Raw genomic sequence first — 27,734 nt, forward strand, 5'->3', positions numbered from 1 at the left:
CCCCGCCCCCAAAAAATAAATAAATAAATAAATAAATAAAAATCAAGCACGTGTGACCTCGTTGTTGACCCTATCAGTTTTCTTCCTAGCTCAATTTCTGGGCATTTCACCTTTTTTTACTTTTCCCTTCCAAAAACTGTTCATTCACAAATTTTTTATAATAAAATTTGTTGTATTATCCCAGTTTTTTTCTGGTAATACAGGCACCTTTTGTCTCTTTTTTTAATATAAATACACACACACACATTATATACTGGGGTTTGGAATATTGAGGAGTGGATTAGTGATCCCTGCAAACCATATCCTCCTTTAGATTGACCGTGCTTGTACCATAGAATATGTATCACAACATACTGTCATTATAGTGCTTTGTTTTTCACTTAAATTGTGGAAATTAGTTTTTTTTTTTCATTCTCTGAATCTTTGGATGGCAGGCACTCCTTGTATTCATTCTTTATGTTAGATGTACTGCAATTAATCCTGCCGACCCTGGTATTATGTTCAAATTTGATAATCGGAAAACAAACCCCAACAATAATCAAGGTTTATCATTGAAGAGTTTACCACAAAATTTAGATGAAATGGTCAACAGTAGACATTCTTCCGCATCATCAGCTTCCAGAAGTTCCATATCAGGACCTAATATGAGTAGGAATGGGTCAGTAGGAGACATTGGAAGAGTAGACAATCCAATGGAACAACCAACAGTCCGTAGTGCTGATAATATTGCACTAGTTTGTTGTGCATTATTTGTACATGAAGATTGTCGAAAAAGGGATGGAACAGCTGACCCTCTAAGTGCTGCCGAGGATGCTTTATTCTGCACGTTGTGCAATGCTGAGGTATTTGGTTTGGATGCCTCCTTGCATTATCTTTGTTCCCAACTAAAAATATGTAAAGAATTTTAGTTGGTCAGAACGGTGAATGTTAATATTTTGCTTTACTTGTACATATTTTCCCTCATGCATTTAGTAGTAGTTTTATATAACCATGCAACATGGTCAAGGTTTTGAAACTTGTTCATTAGAATATAATTTTAAAATATTTTTTTGATTTTTCACATTGACGTTTGTTCATATTTTCTCCTTATCAAGATTGGTCTTAATCTTTATTGAATGATAAGAACAACACTTTTCCTGGAGACTCGTGATTATTTATTAGCGACAATGATGTATAGGCCATTTAGTTTGAGATGTAAACTGCCAACCAAGTATCAGTCTACTGGATACAGCTATATCTTTACCGATATCGGAAAAACCTTTCCTGGTTTCTAATGTAGCACCCATCATTTTTATTATAATTTCATAATATGAGTCTAAGGCATCATAAAACTTTTGGTCTTCAGATTCTTCTTCTTAATAGATAGGGGAATTGATGTAATACTGTTTTTTCAAATGTTACATCGATACCCTTTGATTCATCTATTGAAATCAATGTTGTTCAATGAGTTTAAAGGACTAACGGTTGCTTATATATGACCAATAATATCATTCTATATTCTCGGTTTATATTTACCTCTCCATTTACTGGGCTAGACCTAATCATTTAGCAACTGATTTTTTGCATATACATTTTTGGAGCGACATACTTTCCCGAAGGTTTACATGCATAATTCTTTTTTCATTGGCTTAGCTGCATGCTTCTTTGGTCCCAAAATTTTTATTTCAGTTTTATGAATGAACTATGAATGGTTGTGTTGGGCAGGTGCGCGAGTTCAGCAAACATTGTAGAAGTTGTGATAAATGTGTTGATGGCTTTGATCACCATTGCCGGGTATACCTTTTGTTTTTTAAGTCATTTAGTTTGTTTTAGATTTTCATTATGTTAAGGTTTTTACTTGGAGATTGACTCTCTTTTCAACGTGGCTGCAGTGGCTCAATAACTGTGTGGGGCAGAAAAACTATATTACCTTTATTTCTCTTATGGCAGTAAGTCTTGTTTGGGTAAGTATTAAATACTGAATGCTGTTCTATGAAACCACAGTATACTCCCTTTTGCTGCCAATAACATTTTGTCTTTATGGTTCAGCTTATTGTTGAAGCTGGAGTGGGTATTGCGGTTTTTGTGCGTTGTTTTGTTAATAAAAAAGGCATGGAAACTGAAATTATTGATCGACTTGGAAATGGCTTTTCTCGTGCCCCCTTTGCCACAGTTGTGGTAAGAACAAATTAAATAATTTCAGCTTGTACCGGATGCAAAATTTTTGTAGCATGCCTATAACAGACAAAAAATCAAGTGAAGTGCTAATTGCTAATCTAAATTTGGTTCTACCCAGGCGTTATGCACTGTAGTTTCCATGCTAGCCTGTATCCCACTGGGCGAACTGTTCTTCTTCCACATGATATTAATAAAAAAGGTAAGTGGTGAGAGCTTAATTACTGTTTTTCATTTTCCATGACGGTGATGATATTTACTTGATCTTTGGGAGATACGGTGGTATGGGTTAATAGTTCAATATACAGTGCTTCATTTGAAATCAATACAATATTTCTATATCTTTCATCAATTCGGTAAATTAATGGATCTTCGATTAGGCAGTTAATTGGGGCTTGGAACTCCTCATTTCCTCACTAGTTATCTACGTGTGTTGAAATAGGGGATTACAACCTATGAATTTGTTGTTGCGATGAGGGCTACGAGTGAGGCACCTGCAGGAGCTTCTGTTGACGAAGAATTGCCAAATATAATATACTCTCCATCTGGTTCTGCTACCACTGGTTTGAGTGGCGGAAGTTCTCTTGGTTTACAATACAAGGGGGCATGGTGTACACCTCCAAGAGTTTTTATTGATTATCAGGTATCTTTATTTTGTTCTTTATTAAGAAACTTACCTTTTCCTTCGCACTTTTTGGTTGTTTGTTTCCAGTTTTTCACTACGGTAAGTATTTTATGTATCTTGATAGTTATTTTTCACGTGCTCCTATTTGATTATGTCTAAATTCAGAAAGGGAGAAATTGAAGCATGGGCTTTGGAAACCAAAGCATTACGAATCAGTAAATGTAACTGAGCGCAAAGAGGTTTTCAATTAAAAATATGGAAGCATAAAAATTTATATGCAACTTTTTTACTAAAATGTATTAGCGTGAAGCCATGGAACATTAACAAATTTAGTTCAAGCTCCTTTATCATCTGTTGTGCTGTCGACGATAACTTCTCAATTTTTTTCCGTAACCCTCTGTGTGGAAATGACTACATCATACTACTCTGTGATTGGCATTTTCGCTTTGATGTTATTTATCATATTTCTGTTTTATCCTTAGAGACCTAGCTCACAAGATTCTTTACTACTAACGAAGCCCATTTAAATGCATTAGGATGAAGTGGTGCCTCACCTGGAGCCAGGAATGGTCCCATCTACTGTTGATCCAGATGCAGTTGGAGCTTCTGAAAGAGGGTCAAAAGTGCCCAAACGAGCTGTTCGTCTCAGTGCTTGGAAGCTTGCAAAGCTGGACTCAAATGAGGCCATGAAGGCAGCAGCCAAAGCTAGAGCATCATCATCTGTTCTGAGGCCTCTTGATAACCGCCGTTTCCAAGATCCTGAATTGAGCTCCAGCGGAAATGTAAGCGTTAGAAGCAGTGTGAGTATTGACACTGGTGTAAATAAAGAGATCAAGCATGATCTTAGGCTCTCTCCCTTAAGAAACTCTTTGGCTCCTGGTCAAGCTAGTCCCGATGATTACGAAACCGGAACGCAGAGCATGAGTAGCTTCAGTAGTCCAAGCCATGTGCATGAAACAGTCACTCTCAGTCCTCTCCCACATGGTAACGGTCTGGGTCGTTTTACCGCTGCATCATCACTTCCTGTTCCTGAACATCCGTATTCTTCCAAGGCATCCTACCCTATCGCCACTGACCCCAGATTGCATACTTCTGGGCTTGATGATAAGGTTGCTCGGAGGGGAGGCATTACTGATCCATCGCTTCTTTCAGCTCCAGCCACTTCTTTTCTCAGAGACGTCAGAAAGACATCTGTTGTGTGGGATCAAGAAGCCGGGAGGTATGTCTCAGTTCCTGTATCAGCTTCAGAAACTCGTCCTCCTAGATCGTCTGTGCAGATAGGTTTGCCGAGTTTAAATGCTGAAACAAGCAACAATGCCCGAAAGCCAGTTGTTCCATTGCAACCCACATCATCTTCCAACACAAAAGCTCCATTGCAGCAATCAGACAAGTTAATGTACACAGGAGATTCCATTTTCTTTGGTGGTCCTCTGCTGAATATCCCTTCCCGAGACGGTTTGAGAAGCGATAGGGTTTCCACCTCGAGAGAAAGCCAAGAAAGAATGACAACAAACCTAACTCGGGAATCAAGATTCAAAAGGGATTCAGCTTCAAACCAACTTCCTGTTTTTGTCCCCGGTGGTTACGATCATAACCGTCCATCCGCTTCTCGTTTAAGGTAGGTACATAGGTAGGTCGGTCGGTTGGTCGGGTCAGTTTTGAAAGCATATGATTTTGGCTGTCTGAAAGGTGTAATTAGAAAGAAAGCCAAATGGAGGGGGTCTATTATTGATCCTCAAATCTTGCGCTACCTGACATTGTTTGCAAGCTCAATTGGTCGGTACAACATGGGAAGCAGTTTCCTCAAAGGATGCATTCTAATTGAGGTGGGAATCTCTGTTTTTCTCCATCTCTCAAAGTTGTAGCCAAAAGTATATTCCTAGTTTTTTTATTTTTCTAATTATTTTTTATTATTATTTTATAATTCATAGCCTATGAACTCCATTGAATTATTATCATCCACTTCATTTCTCCAATATTTTTTCTAATAATTAATTGACACCATCATTTACCAGTGGATTAAAATCCAATGTTGAAATATGTTATTGGATTCTTTTAATTTTCCTAAAATAATCTTTTAGCTGTTTATTAAAATTAAATAGACCCATTTGGTCAAAACATTATTGTAAAGTGTTGTGGATGAGATTTGGTGTCCAATGTGTATTAAAAAATCCCAATAAGAATAGGATAGACATTAAGTGAGTAGTTGGTGGTGTGGAGTCCAAATTGGCCTCTTCTTTCATTTTCTGTCCTTATCTCTTGGAAGAAAACTGCCAATTTGATTCTTATTTTTCTTTCAAATGGTCAATTTTGTCCCCCTTTTGTTTTTATTACATCACATGTTTGTTTAAATATATATATATATATATATATATATATATATATATATGAGAAAACGCACCCGAAGGTTTTGCCCCACGAAATCGAAATCGAATCGATTTTGTTCGAGTCCAGAAAAATGAACCAAACTCTACCCGAAATGCTAATCCAACCCAACCCTTGTGGATTGGTCCGAGTTGTCAGCCGAAATGCTAATCCAACCCAATCCTTGTGGATTGGTCCGAGTTGTCGGATTGCTGGGTGGGTTGAATGTACACCCCTATTAAGTTGTTTATAAATATGAAAGAATATTCGATTCCATTTCTATTATTACAGTTGTTATCTCTAATTACAGTTGTTAAAAGGGCTCATAAGATTTCTATTATTATAAAAAGGAATGTTTTTATTTATTATTATTTCTTTTTCCGGAAAGTAAATTACTTTATGAGGGATTGAGATTACGTGGACGGATTAATAAGAACAATCCTTAGGTGAGACTAAAATATTTGTTTGACCTTTCTCTCTTTGCGTCACTACGTTTCTGAAGCGAAGTTTCGACGCATGGAACACGATCCCAGACCCACGGATCGATTACCGGCTCACTAGCTTCCAATTTTCTATAATTTGAGCACCACACACCCATTTCAGCTCCATTTTTCTCGCTTGCGTTTGTAGGAGACCAAGCGACAATGGCCTTCAATCATCTCCTTCGTTCTACTCTTAGGTCTCAGGTATCAGATCAAATGCCCATTTCAATCGTCTCCTTCCTTCCACTTTTTGATTCCGTACTTTGATTTTGTTTGTTTGCTTGCTTTGTTGGATCGGTTGCTGCTTTGTTTTTTGACTTTCTGAGTCTGCGATTTTGTTTCTGATGTTCGCCATTTTCGTGTTTATCCATTGAAATTTGTGGAAATCTATTTGGTTTCTTTTTGTTTTTCAGTGATTTTTCGTTTTGAAGATACTTGCCATCGGTGATGCTTTACTTTTCCTGCTTTGATCTAATCATCAGCATCATTATTAGTTTTGTTTTTAATGCATCATTGGTGGGAACACGCATGATAAAGCGTGATTGAAAAATTTCTCCTGTGTTTTGTTTTTAAGTTTAAAACCGATGGGATTCTGTTTCTAGTGGCGCTTCTCTTTCCTGGGCAGGTTGTTCTTGAGTTATCTTTGTTGTCCTCTGTTTTAATCTGCATTCGTAGTTTCAGATTATCGAGTTTGAATGAGGAATCGAAATCAAAGGCTACTTAGAACAATAATTTTAGAAGCTAATGTCTTCCCTTTAATTATTTTGTTGTTTATGAAGTTGTTACTATGTAACCTTCATAATTTGGTTTCCTCTGCGCATGCCAACATGAATTTAAAAGGTGAAACTAATTTTATTTTTCGACAATATCTATCATTTGATATCAGCAATGCCAATTTAGATCCTCTTTCTTGGTAACAGTTCCAAAAGCTTTTCAAATTATGATGGTTCTTTTTCTGTTTTTCTTTTTGCAGTTTGGTAGCTTTACAAAAGCCGTCACTGCTTCTAGTAGAGCTTCACAGGAACATGGCATCCTAGCTCCCTGTCTGTCCCGCTTCTACGGTACAGGGGCTTCAGTTCAAAAAGATGATCCAGGGTACATTTTGTTCCTTCTTTGCATTCTCATGCATGATTTGTGATATCAATGCTTGCTTGGATTGCATTGAGTTTCTCATTGACCACAAACATGCTTGAATTTCAGGTTTAAGGGGCATGATATGCTTGCACCTTTCACTGCAGGATGGCAGACCACTGATGTTCATCCACTAATCATAGATAAATCCGAGGTATCAGCCTAACGATATCTTCCAATCGAATGGATAATAAAAGAGAAGTTATGTTCGTTCTGTTTTGATTTAATTAGAAGGTATAGCCTTTTCATTCAGACTTCGAATTCTATGGTGATACAGGGCTCATATGTATATGACATTGATGGAAAGAAGTACCTTGACTCTCTTGCCGGTCTATGGTGCACATCCTTAGGTACCACAAAACAGTTCCATCGTCGTTGTTTTATCCTACTAGCTTATGTGCTGATTCTAGACTCCTAGTTATAATTTGGAGTTTTTCGTAACTTTTCGGGATACAAAAAAAGATCAAAGACGGATGAGAATCAAGTATGTTAATTTGATAGCCTCAGGTTCATTAGTTTCAAATGCTCCAAATGTTAGTCCAAATTTTGGATGCAGCAGACATAAGGATTGGAGAATTTCTTGGTATAAAAAGTACTGGCATTTTAGTATGATGCAAATTTTTGAATGCTTTATATGATTTGAGTACTTTTCTTTTCTAAATTCTTTGGTTTTAGTTAGTTAAGCAATGATGGAATTTGTAGGGGGAAACGAACCACGACTTGTGGCAGCTGCTACTGCACAATTGAATACCTTGCCATTTTACCACTCCTTTTGGAATCGTACAACGAGGCCTTCTTTGGTATCCTATGCAACCTTGACCTTTTTTTTGCACTCTTTTTGCAGTTAAAGAAAGAAAGAAAGAAATGCTCCTTTCATTAGTTTCACTTTCTTGCTGTTCTTATGTGACAGGATCTGGCAAAGGAACTCCTTGAAATGTTTACTGCTAGGAAAATGGGGAAAGTATTTTTTGTTAACAGTGGTTCAGAGGCCAATGATACTCAGGTTTTTTTTTTACTCGCAAATAAAGGAAGAAAAAACTATGAAACTAACAGGACTAAAAGCTCTGCAGCAATGCAACCAAGTAATTCATTTTGTGCTTAAAACGTGTGATAGGTCAAGCTGGTATGGTACTATAACAATGCACTTGGAAGACCGAATAAGAAGAAGTTCATTGCTCGCTCAAAAGCGTAAGCGAAAATCACTTGGCTGATATTGATATGTATCATTTCTTTCTGTTCTGTTCAATTAACTATTTTCTTCCTTGCACTCTTCTATTCAACAGGTACCATGGCTCAACATTAATATCAGCCAGTCTTACTGGGTAGGTTAAATGAAAAGGAAATGGACATTATATCTCTTGTTAAAAGGAATACTTACTTAAGTTCTAATTGTTGTTTGGATATATTTTTCCACAGCCTTCCGGCTTTGCACCAAAAGTTTGACATTCCAGCTCCATTTGTTCTGCACACTGATTGTCCACATTACTGGCGTTACCATCTTCCAGGTTCTGATCTATGCCTGGATAGACAGTCAGTTCACATTCTTTTACTTTTTTTCACGTCGTTCAATTGCTATCATCCTTATCTCAGGTGAGACAGAGGAAGAGTTCTCAACCAGATTAGCCAAAAACTTAGAAGACCTTATACTCAAGGAGGGACCAGAGACGGTAAGCTTGAATACTCTACTTTGAATTACAATATGGCATGATACAATAATTGATTCCTTCTCCCATGTCTGGTTTTACCCTTCAGATTGCTGCGTTCATCGCTGAACCTGTCATGGGAGCTGGTGGTGTGATTCCTCCACCTGCTACTTATTTTGAAAAGGTAAGCTCCTTAAACTGCAAAGTTATTGAAGAAAACTCAATTTATTAACGCTGACATTAACCTAAACTATGAGGACTGGCTTGTTTACACGATTGCATGAATAAACTCCATCAACCTCACTATCTTATCGTGTATGCTCGTTATCAGAAGCTGGCTTATGAAAATTTAGGCAGTTGGCCCTTCATTCTTAGCTGTTTTCTCGAACTTACTGCAAATACAACTTCGGTCACTAGCTTGTTGATGAGATTAGGAAAATTTAAACCAAAAGCTTTGAGGATGACAAAAGCTGGAATCTCCTTAGTATGAGCAATCCAGGAAAAAGTAAAGTTCAGATGAATCAGGAAACTCAATGAAACAGATTTCTTCATTGCTTGTGGACCAGACTCATCTTTAGGACACAGTTTTTGCCTCTGTTATTAATATTCCAGTTATGTGAATGATGCATTTCTTATTTATGTTGCAGATCCAAGCTGTGGTCAAGAAGTATGATATACTTTTTATTGCTGATGAGGTACATGCTAATTGCAATTTTCTTCATCATTTAACTTTGTTTAGAAGAATGATTCCAATATGAACCAGGAGCTATCTTCAATATTTATTATAGGTAATCTGTGCCTTTGGAAGACTAGGGACAATGTTTGGATGCGATAAATACAATATTAAACCAGACCTTGTATCTCTTGCAAAGGTGAAGTTCGAACAGATTCAACTTAACCAGATATCTTGTTTCATCGTTTGTTTGAGTCTGACAGTGGACTGGACTGTGTAGGCACTTTCCTCGGGATACATGCCGATTGGAGCTGTTATTGTGAGCCCTGAAATCTCTGATGTGGTTCACTCTCAAAGCAACAAGCTTGGTACATTGCTTATAGAATAAACTAGTCGTCACCGTTAATAAATTTGAGTCCAGTAACTTACCTAGTCCTGTTCAATAATATTACTTCCAGGTTCCTTTGCCCATGGATTTACATATTCTGGACACCCGGTTTCATGTGCTGTTGCAATTGAAACACTCAAGATCTACAAGTATGTTGCTACACCATTGCTTTTGGAGTTCTAATATTCGTTGATTGAGAATGGCAAAGATAACCCTTAAAATTATCATATTGGAGTTCGAGGGTGCAATTATTGTTTTAAGCATAAAAACAATATATGTAATTGTTACAATACGAACTGACATATAGGATGGAGTGTGTCACAATTGCACTTTTCTTGGCAGTAGGAAGCATGACCGTGACATAGTGACATAGTGCATATGTTTAAAATTACCATATTGTCGGGAAGTTTACTTCATTTCATTGTAGGGAAAGGAATATTGTGGATAAAGTAAATAGCATTTCCTCAAGGTTTCAAGATGGCCTTAAAGCTTTCTCTGACAGCCCTATCGTTGGAGAGGTACAGAGAGTTCCTCAAGTAATTAGGTTTGGCTTATCAATCTGAACCATTTTCAGTTCTTAACAATGACCGTGATTTTTGCAGATACGAGGGACTGGCTTGATCTTGGGCACAGAGTTTGTAGACAATAAATCACCAAATGATCCCTTCCCTCCTGAATGGGGTATGTTTTATGTAATTCCCATGGTTAGTTATTCATCTTAATGGCTCATCTCTAGAAAACAGCTTGCGAAGGTTTGGTTCGCCCCAACTTTGAAAGTCTTGAAAAAAGTATCTGACACTAGAAGAACTTAACACAACACAGTAGCTCTCATATCTTTACTTTTGGTTTCCTCAAAGGACCTCATACCAATGAAGATGTGTTCTTTACTTATAAATCTACGATCATACTCTTAATTAGTCGAGGTGGGACTCCCAACAATATCATCATAATTTTGGATCAGCTTTACCTCAAAATCACAGACCCAGCAATTTAGTGGACCTTGATTTTGATCTACCGGGGCCATACTTATGATGAAAGCTTGTTATTTGCCTTGAAAACAGGAGTCGGTGCATACTTCGGAGCCGAATGTCAGAAAAATGGTATGCTTGTACGTGTTGCAGGGGATACTATAATGATGTCTCCACCATTTATCATCTCTCCTCAAGAAGTTGATGAGGTATCCCTGAAAGCTTATTGGGATTGATTTTCAATCTCAAAACACTTTTGTTAGAATTTAAGTCACTGTTCTTGTTTCCAGTTAATCAGCATCTATGGGAATGCACTAAAGGCTACTGAAGAGAGAGTGAAGGAGCTGAAGGCTCAGAGGTAGCTGCTGCAAATAATTACAGCGAAAGGGCTGAAGGAACCAGATCCTGTCTTGCTTGCTCTAAAGGAACAAAGAAACCCTTGCCCGTGATGGTCAAATGCTTTGATGGTGGTGAAAAGTTGATCGGCTTGTCTTGTACAGAAGACATGAATGATAGTCTGTAATCTTGTCCCACACCAATTTGTAAGTTGAAATAAAGCCTTGGATGCTGTTGAGATATGTCACTCAACTACTAGATTCTTAAGATCATCTCTGAATAATAACAAGTTTATATGGGTTTCGAAGTTAAATTTGCTCCCTTTCTGAAACATTTCTTGTAATAATAATAATTCTGTTGAAGCTAATTCAATCCTCAACAGAAGCACTGGTACACATTTTCATGGGAAAGTGAGGTATTTGTTGAAAGTTTTTGTGAGATCCCACATCGATTGAAGAGGAGAACGAAACATTCTTTATAAGGGTGTGAAAATCTCTTCCTAACGGATCCATTAGTTTTGGCCTGAGAGATTCGAGATTGGATGGAATATCTCCAATGTTTGTTCACTTAGAGAACTCACCACTATGTATAACTTAAAATATACAGCCAAGGCACCAAAACAAGGAATGATGAAAGCTTAAAGAAAATGAAGAACAGTGAGAAGTAAGAGAGAAATTCTCATCGTTTGGCTTCCTTTTCAGCCTTCCTTCTCGCTCGCCTCTCTCTCGAACTTGCAGTCATCTTAAACCCTGGATTCTCATCCTCAGATTCATCCAAATCTCTGAATGATTTCTTCACATTCCTCCAGATTTAAAACCATTAATTTTCCATAATAATCACAAACAGAGAACGAACAGCGACAACAAATCCATGATCTCAAAATAAAAGAAAATGGAGAAAGAAGGATACCTCTCGAATCTCAGAAAAGCTTACGGCGTAGAAGGTAATGGCTGCCGCTGCAACAATGCCCATCAATGGAACCCCCAATTGCTGCAATCCATCCATTTTCGCTTTCAAGTTTCTGTGGAGTTCAGTCGTATTTGCCCTTTGCCCTTTGGAGATTTTAGATAAGGTTTTAATTAAAAAATAATAATAATAATAATAATTTGATTTTGAGGAGCCAAGTTCCTCTCATTTTAATTAAAATAATAATTATTCAAATAGTTTTTTAAATATGTTGGAATTATAGAGAAGAAATTTCCACGTGTCACCCTCCACGTCCACCTCAACTCGCCTTGCCCTATCAGACCCAATATGACCAGTCCGCCAACGTGGATCATTCAACACGCCGCAAGTCAAAGGTTGTCTTAATTTTTTTTCCTTCATTTGTGGGTATTATTATTCTATAAAATAAAATGTAATGATTTATAAGTTCCACACATATTAATGTATAATTAATGAGTTCATAATTCAACTTTGATATGAAGTATCCATGAAATAACTTTTATTCATAAAATTCAAATTTGGGACATAATTCTTCTAATAAATATAAAAATTTCATTTAAACTTTCAATTTAATTCCATAAAATACAATAAATAATTTGAAGTTGAAAGCCCCATTTTCTACGTTGAAATAAAAAGGAAGAATAAAAAAAGAATAATTTTGACACAAATTTCCAAAAATAAAATACTTGTTTTTAGTTACGTAATATAATTTTCAGACGCCAAGATTGGGACGAGGAAGTTGGAAAAATAGCGTATTAATTTGACCTCATTTTCCATAAATACCCCTCCCAAATAATGTAATAACTAATTATGCCCTCTGAACACGAGCTTCCAAAGACATTTTTCCCGATCAATAACACTTTTATCAAAAAAAAATTGGATCAACTCAAAATTTGACGTTAATGGCTTTAAGCGTTCACAATCCAACTTAACCTAATCCTCTATTTTCGAATTGGGTTGTCGGGTTTTTTCTCATTCTTAATCATTTATAAAATTTTACTTAGGATTAATGAAAAACATTCAGAAATTACCGTGCATCACTAATAATTTTAAAAGAAAATCTGATTGAGTTGAGTAAAGTTGGTAACCTTATTTTCCAGTTGGTCGGGTTGACCCAACAAAAAAAAATATCAATTAACGAACCGACTTGAATTTTTCAATTTTCCATAAATTCAACCCAACTCAACTTTTAAGGATTGGGTTCAGTAGTTCTGGGCAATTGAGTTACTCAGTCATATAAACATTCCTATATTTTTAAATTATTATTGAGGAAGGATCAAGCTTCGAACATAAATAATACAAAAATAATAATAATAATAAAAATCAAATCTCTTATTCTCTATAAATTTGATTTGTAATTTATCAATAATTATCATTTTAGTACGTATCATTTCAACGATTAAAAAAATACATTTTAATTTCTTACATTTAAATCCGAGACTCAACAAATATATCCTTAAAAATTCTTACTTTTATTCAAATTTTGATGTAATATTAATGGAATGATAGGATGGAATTTGTAAATAATAAAAATTATCGTAAAAAGAATTGAATTTGATTACAAAAAAAAAAGGGGGCATTAGTGAGATAATTGTTGGTAGGAGGGGAAGAAATGGAATATAAAGAAAGTAGAGGGGTCGGAATGTGAAAAGTGAGATGGCAGACGTCAATGTCAGTCGGGGCGGGGGATAAAACGACAGAGCGGTCATGTTTGCACGCATACAATGGGCGGTTTGGTCGGTGGCATTTTGCGTACGGTTGTCGCCGCCACTTCCGCACCAAAAAGACACCTCCTTTCTTCTTCCTTTTTCAACTAATGAAAAATAAATAAATAAATACTATTCTTAATAATTCATGTTATTCCCTCTTTTTGTTTTCTATTTCTTAATTTATTTCAACAACGAATTTATTATAATAACGATAATAAATGAATAAATAATCGGGACGGAGCATAGACGAGGATAAAGATGGAAAATACAAACCCCATTTAGCCAATGAAGAGAAAACTTTTTCGGCTCCCTTTCTCGTTCTCCATTCAAACGATGATTCTCCACTGTATTTGAAGTGGGTCATGTTAAACCTCTAGAAAAATATGATATTGTCAACTTTAAGCATAAATTCGCGGGACTATTCTTTTGGGTTTCCTTAAATGTCTCGTAACAACAGTGATAGTATTTTTTATTTATAAATTAATGATCTTCCTCTTAATTATCTAATGTGAGACTGACTCTCTTGATCATCATGTCACTGTCGACAGATTTGTAATAAAATTTTACAAATTAGGATCAAAAATATATTTTTTACGAACAAAAATATAAATCATGAATAAAAACAAAAAATTTAAATATAGATACTAAAATAAACATTTTAAGAATAACATACTAAAACAACAATAAATATTATATATATATATATATATATTTGTATAAAAAAAACATTTTAAATGTTAAATAAATTTATTTATTTTTTAACCATTTCCGATATTATTTGTACTCCCTGTTCAAGTTTGCTGACGTGGCACACTACCAAATAAAACTATAACGTCTCTGAAATGCATTTTACTTTACCATTTAAAGAATTATGTTTTTATTTAAAAATGTGTTTATATACTGTGATTGACTAACTATAATACTAAATATTTATTTATTTTTAAATTGAGAATTGTGTCACATATGTGATGTCATCAAATATGTTCTGATTTTAGAATGTAATAACTATTTGAAGTCAAAAGTCAACTTTTTTTAAATGGTTAATTATGACTTTGAAATTTGTATAAAAATTTATATTTGAATTTGGAAATTGATTCAAAAAAAATATTTTTCTATAAAATAATGAAAATTCAACGTATACCTAATATATTACTATCTTCATTTATTTCATTTTTAAAATATAGTTAAAATTTAAAAATAAAGGATAAAAAAATAATTTTTTAAAATTTATTCTAAATTCTTGAGTAAATAATTGATATTTAAACATTAAAAATATGTTTTTTAAATAAAAAATGAAAAAAATAATTTTAACAATTTTTTAAAACTACTGCCAAAGATGGCATGTGCTATAAAGGTGGCAACTGCAATTTGCGAAGGGTGTTTTTGTCTTTTCTTTTTCGCTGTTGTGTTTTTTTCTGGAAGAAACATAAATTAACTAATAAATAATAAGGTTTAAAAATTAAATTAAATCAAATACTTAAAAAGACCAAATAAACAATGAATTTTCACACATCTACTCCACGTGATATTACCAAATTATACAAGTCCGAGTAAGAGGCAAATATTGACAACTAAAATAAACACAAAGAAAGTGTCTTATTACATGCAGATGTTCGAATTCTCTCGTTCTAAATATTAGTTAATCGAAGAGATCGATTGAGTTACTAAAAAAAAACATATTAGTTAAGAGGAAGACATTGTAAATTAATTTAGTCGTCGGACATTCTAAATTATTATTAAGTTGAGTTTCGGATGTCTTTTACAATAGTAAATGTTCGTTGTTAAGATTTAAACAAGAGAACAACTTTGCTGACTATGAAAGGAAGACATGACCCACAGAAAATAAAGAATCTACATTGACGTGGTGCTTAGTCACACTAGCTCTGATGTTTGAGTTAACAAGGTCAATATTAGAGATCGTCGATGATTATTGAGAGAAGTAATCCCATATTGGCTAATTAATAATAAGAAAATCATGAGTTTATAAATAAAAAGAATATTATATCCATTGCAGCCTTGAATATTATAATCAAGGCAGACAATATTATACCATCGTAGAGATTCATGATTCCTAATGGACATCTGATCTAGGCTCAATCTTTCTATATTGGCCTTAAATTATCTTGGCGTCCCCACATTAAAAAAAAAAAAAAAAAAAAAAAAAAAAAAAAAAAAAAAANAAAAAAAAAAAAAAAAACATTTTTAAAAACATTTATAAAGATAAATAGTGAAAAGTGGTTTTGAAAATTAAAAATAAAAAAAAAGCTAAAAGAAAAACAAGAAATCTTTTGTAACCCTAAACCCATTATAATTGACCCTTATTTATTTTATAGCTCTTAAATTTCATACCATAAATTAAAAATCCAAAATTCAATTAATTAAGACTTTAAATTCATACCATAAATTCAAAATCCACAACGTGTCTCAATTCATATAATCAAAACTTATTACCTAATAAACTTTGTGTGTATCTATATATATATATATTATATATATATGTATGTATCTATATATATATATTATAGATATATATATATATATGTGTGTGTATGTATATATGAAGGAACAATGGGATTTTGATGCCATATTTTTTAGGCTTACAGATTTCATCAAATAATTTTTTATTCGCATGTTTTTTTTTTTTTTTTGGAGAATAATTATTAACATAAAATAGGTTTATTTTATATAAAAAAAATATTGAAAAATTGCTCAGCACCTGACACTTGTCTTTTTAATTAGTTTTTATTGTTTTAAAATTGTAATATTTTTTAATTTAAAATTTTTATTAGATTATGTTGAAAATGTATTTAAAATTCATCATAATTTAAAATCACTCGAACAAACAATAATAAAGTTACAATAAAGGTAATGTTTAACTATATATATTTTATTAGTGACTTAAATCGTTAAATTTTGTGTTTAAATAATAATTTTAAATTAAAAAAAAAAAAAGCAAAATATGATCATTGGTATGGTAATTTTTTTTTTTTTTTAAAGTAAAAATCATTTGATTTCATATGATAATAAAGAAGAAATTTATTTACAATTTTTTTAAAATTGATATGTATAGCTCTAGTAAAATAAAATAAAAAAAATTATACAAATATAAATTTCATAAACTTAGACTAAATAAGTTTGTAGCTTAATACAAACTTCTTTAATCTAAGTTAAACTTTATTGATTAAATAATTGGATGCATAGAAAGTAAATGAAAAGGAAGGGGCTAAAAATGTAATTTACTTGATAATGGAAATTGGAAAGATAAGTACATACACAGGGGGTGTAATACAGGTGGACTATTAAGAGATGATGTGGAGGGAACATCCAACGCGGCTGCTCTAGTTGGACCTATGGCTATTCTCCGTCATCCTTGCTGTTGTGGACCCCCACCTACGGGTCCCACGTTACTAATTAAAAAAAATTATATGTTAATATTTATACTAACCAACAATTTCCAGTGGACGTTCAAAAACTCGGTTACAAAAGGAATCTTCTCTCTCTCTCTCTCTCTCTCTCTCTCTCTATCTCTCTAACCACCCTCCTTGATCGGCATCTCCTCCGCCGTCTCCCCATTTTCCACGGTGTCTGAGAGCGGAGAAATCGTATTGGTAACACTACTGCCGACCAAAATTTCAGGTAACTTCATCTCTCTCTCTCTCTCTCTCTCTCTCAATCTATCTATTTATCGTCTTGCTTTCTTGGTTATTACTGCCAACTGCGGCTTTTGCGACACTATTAATTATGCAACTGCGTCTTCAGTCTCCTCCGCTTGCTTTCTTTTTTATTTTGCTTGAGAAGATCAGAGACGTTGTTCTGGTTTCGATTTTATTCTGTTTATTCTCTCTGCGCGCTTGATCTCCTTGTTGTGTAGTGGTGAATCGATTTGTTGATGTTGAATGGGCGTCTCGTTGATGTTTTTCAGATTCTTTCTTATTCTCCGTTTATTTTCTGATTTTTACTGCGATTGGATCTCATTTGATCTTCTTTTCAGTACTGCGACTCGCGGTTTCTTCTTATCACTCTTCGTGCTTCATTTCTTTTTGAATCTCGCTTTGCTGAATTGGAAATTTGCGATATCATCTCGGTGTGCTGATACCTATTAACTCGACTTTGAGATGAATTCTGTATCGATTAACTCTTCTTAAGTAACAAGGTAGAAGGATCTCAGATCACGTGAGGTTTCCTTTTTGCCTTTACTCTTCACCAAATCATCGATTCGATACCTTTCATTAAAGGATTAGGATTTTTTCTGATTCATCATTACGGATAATTCAGTGACATAAAGAGAATCGTTCGTCCTGAACATTTGAATTGCTTTATCGTTTTCACTAGTTGTATTGAGAAATATTATTCCACCTACTTTTTAGATCTCTAAAGATGAGAAGTCCAGAAAACTACTAGTTTCTTTGCCCAATTTCGTCCCTCCACATTCTTTTTGGCTGCTTTCGCTGTATGATTTTTTTTTTTTTTTTTCTTCTTCTTTAGTACGTTTTCACTGAATGATCTACGGCGTAGAAGCTAAAATATTAGAGCATAACATAATTAAAATTTAATAACTGACATATTACACGTGGCATGTGATTAAAATACTTCACATGATGACGTGGATTGCCACGTCAGATATAAGTAAAATTCAATATTTTTCACAAAATATTCATCGGTATTTCTCTTTGATAGATGAATATTCGTTGCTTAAATCAAACCGACTGGAAAATATTAATAAAGTTTTTACAGCCAGTAAATAATGTAATGGACTCGGTAAATAAAAAGATGCCATTATTATCAATCATTTCACAAAACCCTTCCCTTTTTTTTTCCAGTCACGTAGTTTGTAATGCTATGCTTACCCTTCTGTAAAGCATATAATTACAAAAAGATGTGGACCGAGTCCTCAATTTAGGATAGAATTTTCAAAAATGGGAAAAAAAAAAGAAGAAAAGAAGGTGGCTGATTTGGACGGCGATGATTGAGCCGTCCGAACAGAGAGTGAGAGAAACTAATGCGTTTGGTGGCAGTGATGTTGCTGGTGCTTATCGCAACCGCATATCAGTAGTGGGGGCCATCCACTCTATAAAAACAAATGTGCATTTTCAACCCTCCGATCGGATGATCTGATCTGATCTGATCTGCTATATTTAGATTGATTTCGATTTCTGTGGCAAATTCTGACGATACGGTTCCTTCGTTTGATTTTTGCTGGCAAATGTAAAGGGTCCTAAACAACGGTCCTGACTCTAGTTCTTTAATTGAAAAGATGTTTAGCACAACAATTCTGATGGGGCCCGCTAGCTAGTTGGAAATTGTTTTTGGTCTATAATTTAATTGTTGAAAACAAAAGCCAAAAAAAAAATTGATCTCTTTGCATGTATTTAGATCTAGACTTTTTTTTTTCTCATGATTTTATGCGAAGCATGTCTTGTTTCCTTGCTTTGATGTGACAGAATAATATTTTTACAATTTTTTATTTTATTTTTATGAAATGACATAATGAAATATATTGTATGAGAGGTAAGATGTTAGAGTAGTTTTTAATTTTGTAAACTAAAAATGCTGCTATTGTAATATCCTATTTAATTGTATTTGTTGCAAATATACCGAAGATTAAAGGTGATATAGTAATATTAAATTAAATTATTATTTTTCTCTTTTGAATCCAATAATATATAGGAGAGATTTAGATCTAGAACTTAGTTCAAATTGATAAATAAAATTGTTATATTGTCATATTTATACAGGGACTAAAATAAACTATTGTCCGTAGTACGTTGTGTCGCAAATTTGCATGTTAAGAAAATCTATCATTTAGCCAATAAATGAATTATTAAAAAAAAAATTAGAAACAGAAATCGTATACTGAGGACCTAGATTATGATTCAATATTTTGTCGCAAATTTATTTATTTGAGCGTGAGTTATTGGTAAACGTGTTGATGAATGCTACGTTGAGTGTTTGGTTTTGTTAGATATATCTTCCTCAATTCATATCTATTTTGGTGCAATTCTTTGCTTTCATTCTTGTGGAAAATTCGGAGTGTTGAAGTTCATCATGAATCTTGATGTCTTTAACGATCAGTCAATCGAATTGCTTGTTTCTGGACATACTGATTGATCTGTTTACTGCAATATTAGTTAGTTGAAATCAATCAGCACCTGATTAAGGGAGTGCATTTTTATGGAGAACAGGGCATAGAGCCTACTCAAAAGTGCAGAACAGAACTGGTTGACTAATTGGCTTTTTAACATGGTTGACTAATTGGCTTTTTTCCCCTGTTTAAATTGATGTTATAGATTAAGCAGAATAGCGCCTCTATGGAAGTTGCACCTCAGAGTTCGGAAGCCCCAGTAACCAAGGCGGCTGAGGATTCTGGAAATGATGCCAATGGTGATAAGGTCAGGCATTCCTTCTCGTGTTATTTTAATAGCTCGCTTTCAATTTGGGTTGAGATTGATGCTTATAGCAACAATGGATATAAATTTGTGTTCGCATTTATGTAACATGTTCACTTTCATATTGTCTTGAACAAACGTCAGCGACTGAAGTTCTGGTTATTCTTTACTGTCGAAATTCTGGAATGGTTGAAATGGAAACCATTTTAACGTCGTGGTATCAACAATTGGAGCTTTGATGATTGCATATCTGATAGAATGTAAACAATTAATTTTGTTTACAAATACCATAGAGAAATTGAAGTTAATTCTTAGAAGTTCTTGATAGTCATGCATGGTTTCCCAAATCTTATGACAGGTTATGAATGGAGATGCAATTCAAGTAGCAAAAGAAAGTAAGAACGAAGAGGAGGAAAATTCTCTGGGTGGGGAGTTTATAAAAGTAGAAAAGGAGCCTCTGGAGGGGGAGGATACTCCTCCAGCCAAAACAGCATTCGTAGAGGAGGATAAACCAACTATTTCTGAAAGAAGTGCAAGCAATCCGAGCAGAGAATTATTGGAGGCCCAAGAGAAGTCGAGAGATTTTGAGCTTGAAATTGAGAGATTAGCTGGAAATTTGAAGCATCTAGAGTCGGAGAATTCAAGGTTGCAGGATGAGGTATTACTCACAAGTCAGAAGCTCGAGAAAAGTGAAGAGAAGTATGAAGTGCTTGAACTCGATCTTAAGAAATCGAAGGAGCAGATCGTTGAATCTGAAGAGAAATATAGTTCGCAGCTCAACAGTTTGCAAGAGGCATTGCAAACTCAAGAAGCGAAGAACAAGGAGTTGGTTGCGGTGAAAGAAGCATTTGATAGTTTGAGCAATGATTTTGAGAATTCCCGGAAGCAGATTCAAGAGTTGGAACAAAAATTGAAGATATCTGGAGATGAAGCATTGAAATTTGAAGAGCTTCACAAACAAAGTGGCTTAAATGCTGAATCTGAGGCAAAAAGAGCATTAGAGTTTGAGAGGCTTCTTGAAGCAGAAAAACTGAGTGCCAAACAAAGAGAAGATCAAATCTCTTCCCTGCAAGAAAATATCAAGGAGTTAAATGACAATATTGCTGAAAGCCAAAAGGTAGAAGAAGCACTTCGAACTACAGCAACTGAGCTTTCTGTTGTCCAGGGAGATCTGGCGCTTTTTAAATCTCAAGTGCTAGACTTGGAGAAGAAACTTTCCACGAAGGAAGGTTTAATTGAAGAACTAACTAAGGAACTGGACATCCGAAAGACTTCAGAATCTAAGATCAAGGAAGATATTTCAGCCGTTGAAAACCAATTTGCTGCAACTAAAGAGGATCTTCGTGTAAAGATGTCTGAACTGGAAGAAATCAGGTTGAAGCTTCAGGAAGAAATGAACCAAAAAGAATCTGCTGAATCTGCTTTAAAAACTAAGGAAGCACAAGTCTCCGATATTCAAAAGGAACTTGCTGCAGCTATCAAAGATAAAGAAGAGCTTGAAGCGACTCTAGCAGATTTCTCTAGCAATGCCAAACAAATGAAAGATTTATGCAACGATCTTGAGGAAAAGCTGAAGCTTTCAGATGAGAATTTGGGAAAAGCTGATTCTCTTTTGTCTCAAGCTCTGTCCAACAACAAGGAGTTGGAACAGAAGTTGAAGGATTTGGAGGATCTTCATAATGAAACTGGAGTTGTCGCTCAAACTGCCACTCAGAAGAATCTTGAACTTGAAGAAATTGTCCGAGCTTCAACTGCATCAGCGGAAGATGCAAAATCACAATTAAGAGAACTTGAGACTCGATTTGCAGCAGCAGAACAAAAGAATGTGGAGCTTGAACAACAGCTAAATTTGTTAGGATTGAAAAACAATGATGCCGAGAGGGAAGTTACTGAATTATCTGAGAAAATAAAAGAACTCGATACTAAATTGATCGATGTTGAGGAGGAAAAGAAGCAGCTGAATGACAAAAAGCAGGAATATCAGGATAAGGTACTGCAACTAGAATCCGCAATACAGGAGTTAACGTCGCAGCATCAAGATCTTGAGAAGGAGCTGAAGGCCACAATTGGGAAATGTGCTGAACATGAGGAACGAGCTAACATGAATCATCAACGTAGCCTTGAACTTGAAGAACTGACCCAGAGATCTAATAACAAAATTGAAGTTGCTGATAAAAGGGTGAATGAGTTGGAGTTGTTGCTTGAAGCAGAAAAATACAGAATTCAAGAGCTTGAAGGGCAATTGAGTACTTTAGAAAAGAAATGTGGGGATGCTGAAGCAGAATCCAAGAAAAACTTTGACCATGTATCTGTCTTGGCGTCTGAAATAAAGTCATATGAAGAAAAAGTAGCAAGCCTTGAAACTGCATTGAATGTTGCCAATGTAAAGGAAAAGGAATTAACTGAAGAGAAGAAAAAATTGGAAGATGCATTGAATTTGTCCAACAGTCAGCTAGCTGAATCAGAAAATTTGGTGGAAGTCGTAAGGAACGATCTGATCATTACTCAAAAGAAACTTGAAACTATTGAGAGTGATCTCCAGGCAACTGGTATCAGAGAGGCTGAGGTGCTCAAAAAGCTGAAGTCTGCGGAAGAAAAACTAGAAGACCAAGTAAGAACAATAGAGCAAACTACTACGAGAAACTTAGAACTTCAGTCGTTACATGAGTCATTAGCTAAAGATTCTGAAACTAGAATGCTGGAAGCAGTAGCAAAGTTCACCAACAAAGAATCTGAGGCTAACTCTCTAGTGGAGAAAATTAAAGTTCTTGAAGAACAAATAAAAGCTTATGAGGATCAGATATCTGAAACCAATGGAAGATCTGCGGCTTTAAAGGAAGAATTGGATCAGACTTTGACAAAATTGACTTCTTTGGAGAGTACAAATGGTGAACTCAAAAAGCATAGTTCGGAAGTTGAAAATAAACTTTCTCAGATTTCTTCAGAGAATGAATTATTATCAGACACAAACATTCAACTCGAAACCAAGGTTAATGAACTGCAGGAGTTATTGAGCACTGCACTGTCTGAAAAGGAAACAGCTGATCAACAGCTTGCTTCTCATAAGAGCTCTATTTCAGAACTAACAGAAAAGCACTCGAGAGCCATCGAGTTCCAGTCTGTAACTGAAGCTCGTCAAGTGGAGACAGACCAGAAACTGCAGGAGGCCATTCAAAAATTCGAACAGAGAGATTCGGAGGCAAAGGACTTGAGTGCGAAACTAAAGACAGCAGAGGACCAAATAAAAGTGTTTGAAACAAGGGTTCTGGAAGCTTCAGAAAATGTTGAAGCTCATAAGAGTCAGCTCGAAGAGACACTTTTGAAAGTAAAGCAACTAGAAAGCACTGTAGAAGAATTGCAAACCAAGAAAGTTGATGCCGAAAAGGAGATTGCAGGGCTAAATGAGGCGAAGTTGAAGCTTACTCAAGAACTAGCTTTATTTGAATCTAATTTGAGTGATCTCCAGGCCAAGTTATCAGCTGCAAACGTAGAAAAGGATGAAACTGCTGAACGGCTTCAGACAGCAGAGGGCCAGATTACAATGGTTGAAGCAAAGGCTCTGGAAGCTTCTACAACTGCCGAAGCTTATAAGAGTCAGCTCGAAGAGGCTCTTTCGAAAGTAAAGCATCTAGAAACTAGCATGCTGGAAGGAGTAGCAAAGTTCACCAACAAAGAATCTGAGGCCAACTCTCTAATAGAGAAAATTAAAGTTCTTGAAGAACAAATAAAAGCTTATGAGGATCAGATATCTGAAACCAATGGAAGATCTGCAACTTTAAAGGAAGAATTGGACCAGACTTTGACAAAACTGACTTCTTTGGAGAGTACAAATGGTGAACTCAAGAAGTACAGTTCGGAAATTGAAAATAAAGTTTCTCAGATTTCATCAGAGAAAGAATTGTTAGTGGACACAAACATTCAACTCAAAACCAAAGTTGATGAACTTCAGGAGTTATGGAACACTGCTCTTTCTGAAAAGGAAACTGCTGATCAGCAGCTTGCTTCTCATAAGAGCTCTATTTCTGAATTAACAGAAAAGCACTCGAGAGCCATTGAGTTCCAGTCTGTAACTGAAGCTCGTCAAGTGGAGACAGATCAGAAATTGCAGGAGACCATTCAAAAATTAGAACAGAGAGATTCGGAGGCTAAGGACTTGAGAGAGAAACTAAAGGCAGCAGAGGACCAGACAAAATTGTTTGAAACGAAGGTTCTGGAATCTTCAGCAGATGTTGAAGCTCATAAGAGTCAGCTCGAAGAGACTCTTTTGAAAGTAAAGCAACTAGAAAGCACTGTAGAAGAATTGCAAACCAAGAAAGTTGATGCTGAACAGGAGATTGCAGGGCTAAATGAGGCGAAGTTGAAGCTTACTCAAGAACTAGCCTTATTTGAATCTAATTTGAGTGAACTCCAGGACAAGTTATCAGCTGCAAACGTTGAAAAGGATGAAACTGCTGAACGGCTTCAGACAGCAGAGGGTCAGATTAAATTGGTTGAAGCAAAGGCTCTGGAAGCTTCTACAAATGCTGAAGCTTATAAGAGTCAGCTCGAAGAGACTCTTTCGAAAGTAAAGCATCTAGAAACTAGCATGCTGGAAGCAGTAGCTAAGTTCGCCAACAAAGAATCTGAGGCTAACTCTCTAATGGAGAAAATTAAAGTTCTTGAAGAACAAATCAAAGTTTGTGAGGATCAGATATCTGAAACCAATGGAAGATCTGCAGCTTTAAAGGAAGAATTGGATCAGACTTTGACAACATTGGCTTCTTTGGAGAGTACGAACGGTGAACTCAAAAAGTATAGTTCGGAAATTGAAAACAAAGTTTCTCAGATTTCTTCAGAGAATGAATTATTAGTAGACACAAACATTCAACTCAAAGCTAAGGTTAATGAACTTCAGGGGTTATTGAGCACTGCTCTTTCTGAAAAGGAAACTGTTGATCAACAGGTTGCTTCTCATAAGAGCTCTATTTCTGAACTAACAGAAAAGCACTCTAGAGCCATCGAGTTCCAATCTGTAGCTGAATCTCGTCAAGTGGAGACAGACCAGAAATTGCAGGAGGCCATTCAAAAGTTAGAACAGAGAGATTCGGAGGCAAAGGACTTGAGTGCGAAACTAAAGACTGCAGAGGACCATATAAAAGTGTTTGAAACCAAGGTTCTGGAAGCTTCAGAAAATGTTGAAGCTCACAAGAGTCAGCTCGAAGAGACTCTTTTGAAAGTAAAGCAACTAGAAAGCACGGTAGAAGAGTTGCAAACAAAGAAAGTTGATGCTGAACAGAAGAATGCAGGGCTAAATGAGGCAAAGTTGAAACTTACTCAAGAACTAGCCCTAATTGAATCCAATTTGAATGACCTCCAGGCCAAGTTATCAGCCGTCAATATTGAAAAGGAAGAAACTGCTGAACGGCTTCAGACAGCAGAGGATCAGATTAAGTTGGTTGAAGCAAAGGCTCAGGAAGCTTCTACAAATGCTGAAGCTCATAAGAGTAAGCTCGAAGAGACTCTTTTGAAAGTAAAGCATCTAGAAAGCATAGTAGAGGAGCTGGAAACCAAGGCAATTAATGCTGAAAAGGAGTGTGCAGGATTAAGTGAGGCAAATTTGAGACTTACTCAGGAATTAGCCTCATATGAATCTAACTTCAGTGATCTCCAGACCAAGCTATCTGCTGCAAACGTTGAAAGGGATGAAACTGCTGAACGGCTCCGGGCAGCTGAGGGCCAGATTAAATTGTTTGAAGCGAAAGCTCAGGAAGCCTCCACAGATGCTGAAGCTCTTAAAAGTCAGCTCGAAGAGACTCTTTTGAAAGTAAAGCATCTAGAAAGCATTGTAGAGGAGCTGCAAACCAAGGCAATTCATGCTGAAAAGGAGAATAAAGGGTTGAATGAAGCAAATTTGAGACTGTCTCAGGACTTAACCTCGTATGAATCTAATTTGAGCGATCACCAGACCAAATTATCTGCTGCAAATGCTGAAAGGGATGAGACTAATGAACGACTTCAGATTGCAGAGAAGACTGTAAATGAGTTGAAATCACAGCTAGCTTTCGAAGAACAGAGACTACAGTCTCAGGTTTGCAGAAAAGTTTAATTTTCAACTAATTGGTGCTATTAAAATGCTGTTATCGTTCAATGCAATGAATTATTTCTCATGATCACAGATCGCTTCAATGATGGAAGACAACAACGTCCTCAATGAGACATACCAGAAGACCAAAAACGAGTTACAATCGGAGATAGCACAGCTGGAAGGAAAATTGAAAGAACAGAGCAAAGTTGAAGAATCATTAAAATCTGAACTTGAACGTCTCAAGGCAGAGATTACAGAGAATAATGATTTTAAAATACGCCATAAAGAAGAGCTAAGTAAATCTGAAGCTCTCCGGAAAGAAGAGGTACATCGAAGTGTGATTATGGAAGAAATAAGACTGATTGCATGCTTCATTAATTATCCAATTGGTTATTTTTCTTCTGTGATTTTAATGATTTTTTTTGTGTTGAATGTGAACGATGTTATCAGCTTGAAAGCGTCCGAACAACAGCTGCTGGAAAAGAGACAGAATTGAAATCCAAATTGGAAGATTATGGACTAAAAATCAAAGATAGAGACCAATTAAATGAACAAGTACAACAACTTCAGAAAGAATTGCAGGTGGCAAAGTCAGAGATTGCTGAACAGGTTAGGCACCATGCATACCTGAAAAAAAAAAAAAAAGATCTCTATATTTCTGAGGAAAAAACATGCTGTTACAATCAAGTTTTACTGCTTGGATTGTATCAACAATGAACTTAGTTTAATTTCTTAGGACGCTCTCTTCAACAGAAAGAGAAAGGCGCTCAAAAAGAGTTCGAACGAGAAGGTTCACTTCAGCGGTCTCTTCAAGGTCTGGAAGCGAAAGGCAAAGAAATTCTTGCTCTAGAAACACAAGTCAAGGACCTCCACCACAAATTGCTCCTGGCTGAGGCTAAGTCTATACAAAAGGTTTGTTTCTACTCATTTACACTCTTAAAGAATTCTATTCAGTTTCCTAATCAACTAAGGTTATACAGTATCATTCATAAAACTAATTTTTAAACATCAATTATTATGTTGTTGATTTATATAAATGTCCTAACGAGATCATGTATGTCTTTCAATTATTAAAAAAATCTACGAATATATTTTCTGAAACAATTCTAAGCCTTGAAAGTTGAAATGAAACTCTTCGAAGTTTTAAAGAGATTTAGAACTTTAGGAGTATTATATGGAATTTAAATTACTTTTAGCTGAACCTACGGTAAGAAGCAATGAACTCTGGCTCCAATTTTTTTACCATATTTCGTAGTAAAAGTAGTAGGCATACATTTGTTGAGCCTAAAAGCAAAATCATGAATGCTTATGCTCAAAATAGATAATATAGTACCATGGTAGTGGTTCGTAATTCTTAACCGCATTTATGTTTATGTTTAGTTGAACTATTATGTGATGCAGGGTGAGGCTGATACGGAGGGAGTAGAAGTAAAATCCCGAGATATTGGATTAAACTTTTCAACTCCAACAAAAAGGAAGCACAAGAAGAACAAAGAAGCAACAGCTGCAGCAGCATCCACGCCACCTTCATCTTCTACTTCCCAAACACAGATTCAAACTACTGAGGTTTCTTCAATATCCTCTTTGAAGCATATTTTCGTAGTAGCAATTATATCTATTATACTTGGAATATATCTGGGGAAAAGGTATTAAATTTTCTTTTTTTCTTCCCTTAATTAGAAAAGACGTCCTTATTTGGAAGCCCCATCTTTGTAATATCTTTCGAGTTTATGTTTTTAAATTTGGTTAGGGAATTGGTTTTTTTTTTTTTTTTTTTTTTTTTTTTTTTTTTTTTTTNTGTAAAAGTAAATTCTATTGATGATCATATGTCTAGTCTACTTCCTGTGTAGAAGTCATTAAAATTTA

The 27,734-nt window shown here is 35.3% G+C and overlaps 4 protein-coding genes across 5 annotated transcripts in view; 3 read left to right on the forward strand and 1 right to left on the reverse strand.

Annotated features, from left to right (window-relative positions):
• Window positions 1-4,750, forward strand: part of LOC111792348 (probable protein S-acyltransferase 19) — a 6,474-nt gene extending 1,724 nt beyond the window's left edge. Inside the window, exons 3-9 of the mRNA XM_023673751.1 lie at window positions 435-842; window positions 1,705-1,773; window positions 1,872-1,943; window positions 2,029-2,157; window positions 2,276-2,356; window positions 2,597-2,797; window positions 3,316-4,750. Of these exons, the coding sequence (XP_023529519.1) occupies window positions 435-842; window positions 1,705-1,773; window positions 1,872-1,943; window positions 2,029-2,157; window positions 2,276-2,356; window positions 2,597-2,797; window positions 3,316-4,401 (2,046 nt within the window). The 3' untranslated portion in view covers window positions 4,402-4,750. The remainder of the gene's footprint in view (window positions 1-434; window positions 843-1,704; window positions 1,774-1,871; window positions 1,944-2,028; window positions 2,158-2,275; window positions 2,357-2,596; window positions 2,798-3,315) is intronic.
• Window positions 4,751-5,586: 836 nt separating this feature from the next.
• On the forward strand, window positions 5,587-11,095 carry LOC111804476 (gamma aminobutyrate transaminase 1, mitochondrial-like). The gene is made up of 19 exons (XM_023689298.1): window positions 5,587-5,829; window positions 6,599-6,720; window positions 6,826-6,910; window positions 7,034-7,106; window positions 7,459-7,556; window positions 7,667-7,759; window positions 7,871-7,944; window positions 8,040-8,078; window positions 8,173-8,261; window positions 8,347-8,423; window positions 8,509-8,583; window positions 9,047-9,094; window positions 9,188-9,271; window positions 9,353-9,440; window positions 9,531-9,609; window positions 9,888-9,978; window positions 10,063-10,141; window positions 10,522-10,637; window positions 10,719-11,095. Exons 1-19 carry the CDS (start codon window positions 5,788-5,790, stop codon window positions 10,788-10,790), a joined length of 1,524 nt encoding a protein of 507 aa, XP_023545066.1. The 5' UTR covers window positions 5,587-5,787; the 3' UTR covers window positions 10,791-11,095.
• A 206-nt stretch (window positions 11,096-11,301) lies between these two features.
• On the reverse strand, window positions 11,302-11,866 carry LOC111804483. Its single transcript, XM_023689310.1, has 2 exons — window positions 11,674-11,866; window positions 11,302-11,556 (listed from the first exon to the last, which is right to left on the reverse strand). The coding sequence occupies exons 1-2, from the start codon at window positions 11,767-11,769 to the stop codon at window positions 11,443-11,445; spliced, it is 210 nt and encodes a 69-aa protein (XP_023545078.1). The 5' UTR covers window positions 11,770-11,866; the 3' UTR covers window positions 11,302-11,442.
• A 5,014-nt stretch (window positions 11,867-16,880) lies between these two features.
• Window positions 16,881-27,633, forward strand: LOC111801756 (COP1-interactive protein 1-like). Of its 2 annotated transcripts, none has more exons than XR_002816185.1 (7): window positions 16,881-17,054; window positions 19,706-19,807; window positions 20,163-25,871; window positions 25,960-26,193; window positions 26,319-26,477; window positions 26,605-26,780; window positions 27,270-27,633. XR_002816185.1 is itself a non-coding variant. In XM_023685900.1 (7 exons), exons 2-7 carry the CDS (start codon window positions 19,727-19,729, stop codon window positions 27,519-27,521), a joined length of 6,594 nt encoding a protein of 2,197 aa, XP_023541668.1. In that variant the 5' UTR covers window positions 16,882-17,054; window positions 19,706-19,726; the 3' UTR covers window positions 27,522-27,633. The 2 variants fall into 2 exon arrangements, 1 of the variants encoding a protein (XP_023541668.1); XM_023685900.1 differs by having other exon boundaries at window positions 16,882-17,054; window positions 26,622-26,780.
• The last annotated feature ends 101 nt before the right edge of the window (window positions 27,634-27,734 follow it).

The sequence above is a fragment of the Cucurbita pepo genome, chromosome LG01 (assembly GCF_002806865.2).
Source record: "Cucurbita pepo subsp. pepo cultivar mu-cu-16 chromosome LG01, ASM280686v2, whole genome shotgun sequence".
Taxonomy (NCBI): domain Eukaryota; kingdom Viridiplantae; phylum Streptophyta; class Magnoliopsida; order Cucurbitales; family Cucurbitaceae; genus Cucurbita; species Cucurbita pepo.